This window comes from Plasmodium gaboni, chromosome 10, assembly GCF_001602025.1.
Source record: "Plasmodium gaboni strain SY75 chromosome 10, whole genome shotgun sequence".
Lineage (NCBI taxonomy): Eukaryota > Apicomplexa > Aconoidasida > Haemosporida > Plasmodiidae > Plasmodium > Plasmodium gaboni.
Genome location: NC_031490.1, coordinates 178,915 through 187,481, shown reverse-complemented (window position 1 = coordinate 187,481; position 8,567 = coordinate 178,915). Strand labels below are relative to the sequence as shown.

At 17.6% G+C, this 8,567-nt stretch overlaps 3 protein-coding genes across 3 annotated transcripts; 2 read left to right on the top strand and 1 right to left on the bottom strand.

Annotated features, from left to right (window-relative positions):
• Positions 1-39: 39 nt before the first annotated feature.
• On the bottom strand, positions 40-589 carry PGSY75_1005800 (putative membrane protein; the record flags this gene model as incomplete). Its single annotated transcript, XM_018785825.1, has 1 exon — positions 40-589. A coding segment is annotated over one exon (550 nt), but the record flags the coding sequence as incomplete, so codon positions are not given.
• A 1,752-nt stretch (positions 590-2,341) lies between these two features.
• Positions 2,342-4,830, top strand: PGSY75_1005700 (putative DnaJ protein; the record flags this gene model as incomplete). The annotated part of the gene is made up of 2 exons (XM_018785824.1): positions 2,342-2,865; positions 3,045-4,830. The coding sequence occupies 2 exons, from the start codon at positions 2,342-2,344 to the stop codon at positions 4,828-4,830; spliced, it is 2,310 nt and encodes a 769-aa protein (XP_018641441.1).
• An 873-nt stretch (positions 4,831-5,703) lies between these two features.
• On the top strand, positions 5,704-7,923 carry PGSY75_1005600 (putative DnaJ protein; the record flags this gene model as incomplete). Its single annotated transcript, XM_018785823.1, has 1 exon — positions 5,704-7,923. The coding sequence occupies one exon, from the start codon at positions 5,704-5,706 to the stop codon at positions 7,921-7,923; it is 2,220 nt and encodes a 739-aa protein (XP_018641440.1).
• Between the last annotated feature and the right edge of the window lie 644 nt (positions 7,924-8,567).

The following is an 8,567-nucleotide window of genomic DNA, read 5'->3' as shown; positions in this document are numbered from 1 at the left end:
TTTTTTTTTTTTTTTTTTTTTTTTGCTATTTATTTGTACCTGTAAAGAGGGTGAGCACCGATTTAACAATATTTATTGTAATAATAAATTCCATAAAATAATTAAAATAAATATTTTTTGGTGGATAAAAAAAAAGGTGATTATAATTATGCTTCTGATTAGATATGAATGCAAAACATATGATTGTATAAGTAACATAAATTAATAATTTTATAAAGCACCAAACACTTAATGCGAAAAATAATTTTACTAATGTATGTAAAGATTTAGATTTATCATATGAATATGCATAAAAAGATCTACAGGTTAATATTATAACAAATATACAATCAACAATAGATAAGAAGAATATTGTTTTGCTTATAATATTTGTGTATGGCATATAGAGAAAAGAAAAAAACAAATTAAAAAAAAACTCCACAAAATATGTAAATATAATAGAATACCAGAGCGTATATAGAAATATTTTTGTTCTTGAACTCTTATAATTGTCTAGATTGAAATTTAATTTGTTTATTTTCGTTCCCCATTTATTTCTATTGTCTTTATACACATTATAAAATTGTAAGAATTGGTAATTATCAGACATAGTTTTTTTTTTTTTTGTTATTTATTTATCTTATTTGTTTATTTTTTCTAATTAAAAAATTTGTCTCCTTTATAAATCTGTAAATATTGAAAGGGTATATATATAAAAATATATATATATATATATATATGTATATATTTTATGTATATTATATTTTTACACTCAATCCGATTCAAAAGAAGAGAAAATAGTCTGAACGTTTTATTAGTCAAAGGATACAACATATGTGTTACATGTGTCACTTTTAATTTCTTTTTCTTTTTTTTTTTTTTTTTTTTCTATCTACATTTTAATATTTTTGATAAAAAATAAAATATAAATATTTAGACATTTATATAATTATAATTATTTATATTTATACTTATATTTATATTTATTTTTTTTTTTTTTTTTTTTTTTTTTTTTTTTTTTTTTTTTTTTTTTTTGTGTTTAGACATTTATTTGGTTATTAATTAAAAAGGGTTAAATTTTTGATGTTAAAACAAAAATTAAATAAATGAACTGATAATATAATAAATAAATATAAATATATAAATATATATATATATATATATTGTAACAATTAAAGATCATCTTGACAAGTTATTTATATAATAAATAATATATATATATATATATATATTTTTTTTTTTTTTTTTTTTAAAAGATGCATTGTTGTGCAGTCTTGAACCTTTCAACGTAAAATAAATATTCTTATTATTAAAGAGCATTAGAAAAAAAAAAAAAAATAAAAAAAAAAAATAAACGAATAAACAAATAAACGAATAAATGAATAATTCTTTTAATTGGATTAATTATAGGATATAGTATTACACACTGTTATAAGTATGGCCTAAAGCATAGTAGAGGGGAGAATAAACAAAAAAAAAATAAATAAATTAAAACAAAATAAAATAAAATTATAATTCGTCTATTTTTTGGAGGATAAATTATATATAATAATTGTTTTTACATTTTTATATATTTATATGTTTATATTTTTTATTTTTTTTATTTTTTTTTATTCTTATATATTATCCATTTTAATTAACATACATTGTAAATTTTTTATATTCCCCAGTGCTTATGAATCTACCTTAAAAAAAATTTAAGGTGATATATATATATATATAATAATATATACATACATATATATATTTATATATATATATGTTAAAATATTTATATTTTAAATTTTCTTACTTTTTTCTTGTTAATATGAAACATAGTCGATCTCTATGTTGGTTTTATATAAAGAAGGTTAATAAAATATACTCTTTCATTTTATTTTATTTTTTTAAAATAATTTAAATCTTATATATTATGTCCATTTAAAAAAATAAAGAAAGAATCCATTCACGTTTGTGTCAAACAATGGTTATGAATATATAAATTTTTTTCTTTTTTTTTATGACATAAATTTATTAGTATATAATTAAAAATATAATTAATATTTAATTTTTATGTAACTTATAAATATATAACATATTATTATATAATACATATTTTCATTGTGTGTTTGAATCTGAAAAAATAAAAATATGAACACATAAAAAAAAATATATATATATGTATATATATATATATATATATATATATATATATATATGATACAATAAATAAAATCTCACATAAGTCACTAATATATATATATATATATATATATATATATGTATATATATATATATATATATATATATATATATATATATATACATATTTTTTATAATGATGGGTCTATAAAATTTTATTTTATTTTTATTTTTTTTCAAAATGAAGAAAAGAGAATATTTGACTAACAAGTGTATCTTCCTATGCTGCAATAAACTAAGAAATATTTTTTTGTGGAGCAAAGAAAAAATAAAAATATATGAAAACATAATTAAAAAAGTTGAAAATGATAGAATAATTTCTTATCCTATTGATAAGAATTATATCGATTTTTTTTATATATCTTATAAACTTAATAATTTAATAAAAACAACAAAAAAGAATTTAAAATTAAATGAAGATATATTAGATACAAAAAGATTGGTTGAAAAATGTTTGAACTTATATTATTTGTTATTATCAAATATTAAATTAAAGAGAGCACATTTTTTAAAAAAAAAGATAATAGAATATAGTGAGTATAACATAAGGTCCTTAATAGATAAGAAGGTTATAAAAATGATAGATCAAAAAATGTTGCCATATAACATACGTATAAAAAAAGAAGAATCTGTAGAAAATTTATTCAGGCAGATAAATGAGGACTGTTCTGTTTATTTAAAGAAGATAAACAAAGTGAAAATGAGGTAAGGAAAAAAAAAAAAAAAAAAAAAAAAAAAAAAAAAAAAAAAAAAAAAAAAAAAAAAAAAAAAATCACACATATATATAAAATATATATATAACATATATATAACATATATATAACATATATATATGACATATATATGTATATATTTTTTTTTTTTGTGCCCGTTTAATATTTTAGACATTTATTTATTCCTGGGAATAAAATAAATATGAGCGAGGAATGGAAGAATAAATACAAATACTTTTTAAATAAGAATATGTTGAAAATACCTGTAAGCAAACACAATTATGAATTTCTACTATGCTCAATTAATGATTCTGAGATAAGAAAAGAAGTGCTGTTTTTATTAAACGAACCATATAAACACTTGAACTTAGACAAAGATATAATAAAAATATTAAAGAAAAGATATGATTTGTCTAACATGTTAGGATATGAGAATTGGATACATTATTGTATGGATGAACATACAAGTGAAAAAAATAATTATAAGGATATTAAAGAATTCTTTGATATAATTAAAAAGAAGATAAATATAGATTATAATATGATAAATGGGGATATAGAATTGTATATGAATAAAATGAATGGAAATTATAATAATGAAGATAAAAAAATAAAAAAAAAAAAAACAGGTGGAAATGAAAATGAAAAAAAAAATGAAAATGAAAAAGGAGATATATTTTTATCTGACAATAGGAATAAATATATAAATAATAATAATAATAATAATAATAATAAAAATAATAATAATTATTATTATTATTATTACCACAATCTTTATAATAATCATACTTTTCATTGTGAAGAGAAAGGGGATCTTCGTTGTGATAATTCATTTTATAGATGCGAGAAAAAGAAGATTTGTTTATATGACTGGTATTATTATTACAACTTGATGAACAAAAGAATTGATGAATATCAAATTAATAAATATTTTCCACAGAGATATGTATTAGATAATTTTATAAGAATATTATCAGAGATATATAATTTTTATTATACAAGAATAAATAATAAAGAATTAGAAAGAAAATGGAAAAAAGATACTATAATATATAGAATTGATATAAAAGGCAAACAAAGTAATAATTTATTATTAGATTCTTTTTTAGGTTATATATATATAATTCCATATATAGATATTAATTTTAAAGATTATTTTAGAATAAGTAATATAAATAGTTTGTCAAATACTTATGTAATATGTAATGGTCATGTTGTAATAAATTGTAATTTTATGCGTACTATTCCTATAGAAGAAAAATTATTTAGTATATCTGAAATTATAAGTCTATTTCATGAATTTGGTCATGCTTATCATTTATTATTATTATCAAATAAATATAAATTATATAATTTAAATAATATTCCTTTAGATTATGCTGAATTTTTTTCACATATGAATGAATATCTAACAAATAATTATAATATTATATATAATTTGTCAAATGAAAAAAATGATAATTCCAAAATAAATAAAAATATTTTTAATTCTTTTAAATTTGATAAATTAAGATTATCACATATATATATACAATCAATTATTGATTATAATATACATAATATAAATCCATATACTTTTTTTAAAAATAATAATAATAATAATAATATTGAACATGATAAAGATTTATTATATAATTTTTATTATATGATAAGAAATGAATTTCCATATAATATACATTCATTTAATTATAATTTAAACTCAACTAGTTTTCCTTATCATTTTTCATCATTATATGCAGGATCTGTTCTTAGTTATCTACTTGCTGAACTTAGAGTCCGTCTTTTTTTTTTAAATCAACCAGAATTCTCATTACAAAAAAATAAAACCAAATCCTTATATTCATTTCAAAAAAAATTTTATGATTTCATATCTATTAATCTAATAGAAAAAAATAATTATCCATCTATAATTCATTATGTTCTAAAAAACAAAAATGAATTCTTACAAAAAATGTAGTATCATTTTTTTTGCTACAGCGTGTTAAAATATACTTTCAAAGAATTCAACAAAAAAATATACATATGTAAATATATTATATATATATATAATATATATATATGTTGTTATATATATATATATTTTTTTTTTTTTTTTTTTTTTTTTTTTTTTTTTTTTTTTTTTTTTTTTTTTTTTTTTTTTTTAAAATTTTTTTTTTAAAAAAAAAATAAAAAATTTTTTTTTTTTTTTTTTTTTTTTTTTTTTTTTTTTTTTTTTTTTTTTTTAATTTTATAAATATATATTTGTTTATTCAAAAATATTTTAGATATAAGCAAATTAAATAATTTTATGTTCAATTTTTTTTGTACATTTTTTTTTTTTTTTTGTTCCTATTATATATATATTATATATATGTATATATTTAATTTATTTCTTTGAACTTCGAACCAATTGAAACGAATTCATATATATATAAATATATATATATATTTTTCCTTATTATAAAAACAAATATATTTTTATAAAATAATACATATATATATATATATATATGTATGTATTTATTTATTTTTTTTTTTTGAATAAATACCTTTGAGTTGCTCCTCCTTTACGTCATTTTTTATGTTGCGACATCATGGATTAAGAGATAAAATAAATAACAGATGTTTAAAGAAAAAAAAAATATATATATATATATATATATATTTATATTATCATTTACATATTTTATATATTTAATAGTTTTATGATATTATGGATATTATATATATTAACTACATCTTGTAAATAAAAAGATAAGAGAAGTATAGGGTATTTCTTCATATATAAAAAGATAAACACATATACATATATATACATAAATACATATATATATTTATATATTTATATACCATGGAAGATATTGAGAAGTGCCTGTGCTATTACAAAATTTTAAACGTGGATACAGATGCTTCTCTTGAAGAAATTAAAAAGAATTATAAAAAAATAGTACTTCTCTATCACCCTGATAAGAATAGTCACCTAAGTGAAGAAGAAAAGAAGAGATATACAAATTTATTTAGAAAGATTCAAGAAGCATATGAATGTTTATCAGATGAAGTTCAAAGAAAATGGTATGATAGAAATAGAAAGAGAATAATTGAAGGTAGAGAAAACAGTGAGAAGAAAAATTCAGAGAAACAAAAATATGAATATAGTTACACAAATATAAATATTTGGAAGTATTTTAATAATACATGTTACAATAATTTTTATGATGGTGATGGTGGGTTCTATGATGTCTATCGTAAATTGTTCGATGAAATAATAAGAGAAGAAAATGAAGAAATAAAAATTATGAATAATATAAAAGGCTCTTACAAAAATGGTTATACTAATAAAAAAAAGAAAGATAATATAAATAGCTCTGATAAAAATAATATACACCAATATGGTCACAATGATGATAATAATAATAATAATAATAATAATGATGATGATAATAATAATGATGATAATAATAATGTTCATGGGTGTTTCATTAAAGCACCATCCTTTGGAACTTCATCCACATGTGGAAAACAATTAGACGAATTCTATGATTATTGGTCTAACTTCACTACAATAAAAAAAGTAGATTATTCATATGAATATATAAAAACTTATGAATTCGAAAACAGAAACTTTCGAAGGAACCTAAAAAAAGTCAGTGAGAAAAGAAGTATAAAAGAAAAGAAAGAATTCAATGAAAACATACGTTCTTTAGTTAATCATATTAAAAAATATGATATACGTTATATTAATAGAATTGTTGAATTAATTGAAGAAAAAAGAAAAAAAATTGAATTAAGAGAATTAAAAAAAAAACAAGAAATATTAAAGAGGAAATTATTATTTCAAGAAAATAATAAAAAAAAAGAATATAATGAACACATAACTCAACAAGATATAATTTCATCATCATCTGATGAATATAATTTTAATGCTGAATATAAACATATAAATTATTCTCATGACACAAATAAAAATTCATTATCAAATTGTGAAACGGACAAAGAAAATGTAGATATAAAAAAAAATCAAAAACAACATATGAATCAAAATAAAAAAAATATTAATAAGGATGATAATATTGGTAGTGATAATGATATAAACAAAAAAAAAAATTATGACGATCAGCATATTATTTGTAGTCACAATGAAGATGAATATAACGAAGCAGTTATAAATAAAATTATTTATAGATGTGATGTTTGTAAAAAAAATTTCAAGTCGATGAAGCAGTATGCTTCTCATGAGAAGTCGAAAAAGCACATCAATAATTTTTTAAAAAATGCGCATAAGTATGATATGGATAATATATTTGGAGATGACAGCATGGATGATCAAATAAATGATTCAAAAGATAATGATCATAAAAATAGTGATGGTGATAATAATAAAAGTGGTGGTGATAATAATAATAGTGATGATAATAATAATAAAAGTGATGGTGATAATAATAATAGTGATGATAATAATAATAGTGATGATAATAATAATAGTGATGGTGATCATAATAGTGATGGTGATCATAATAGTGATGGTGATCATAATAGTGATAGTAAATCTTTACATAGTAATATTAATAATGATGAGAATAAAGAAAAAAGCGATTCAGAATGTACTTCTCATTCTTTAACTTCAAATGAAAACGATGATATTTTATTGTGGTATAGAAATAAAAAAAAAAGTAACTACAAAGATCTGACAACTAGTTATTATAATAATTTAGAACAAAATAATGCTCATATATTAAATGAAAAAATAAAAACAAATGATAGTAGTGATGATTATAAAAGTTCAAGGAAAAAGAAAAAAGAAAAAAAAAAAAATAAAAATAATAAAAGTGAAAGTCATGATAATATAAATATTATAAATAATATAGATGAACATAATAAAATCAATAGTGTTCATATTAATAACTCTAAAAAATTAAAAGAAAATATAAAAAATCTCAAGTGTCAAATATGTCAACAAATTTTTGAATCCAGAAATAAATTATTTCAGCACATACAAGAAAAGGGTCATTCAGCTTATAAAAATGTAGATACGAATATAAGAGCAAATAAGGGAAAAAAAAAAAAAAAATAAAGCATCACCATATATATATATATATATATATATATATATATATGTAATATTTATGTTTATATTTATTTATCTTTAAATTAAAGAGTTTTTCTTTTCTTTTTTTTTTTTTTTAAATGTGCATCATTGTATTTCTTTATACATTTATTCATGTATTTATATCTATATTTATTTTAATTTTCATTTAATATTATTTGTTATTATTATTTTCTTTTTTGTTGTTGTTGAATTAAATAATGATGGATTATTTTTTCATCCACATTATATTCATTTAACTATATTGTTGTAGAACATTCTATTTTTTTTTTTCTTTTGTGACATTAAAAGTAATGCAAATAAAACCTTGTGGTTTTAAAAAAAAAAAAAAAAAAAGAAAAGTTATACATTTTAATATGATAGGCATTTATTATTATAAAACATAGAAGTATTATATATATATATTATATAATAAATATTATGATTGTGTGTAGAAAGCTTTACATACATCAAACATATAATATAATATATATATATATATATATATATATATATATATATTTATATTTATATTTATTTATTAAATGTTTGAGGTTAGGCATTATTTTAAAAGGTTTATATATATTTCAAGGTACATAGAAAAAAGAAAAAAAAAAAAAAAAAATTTACGT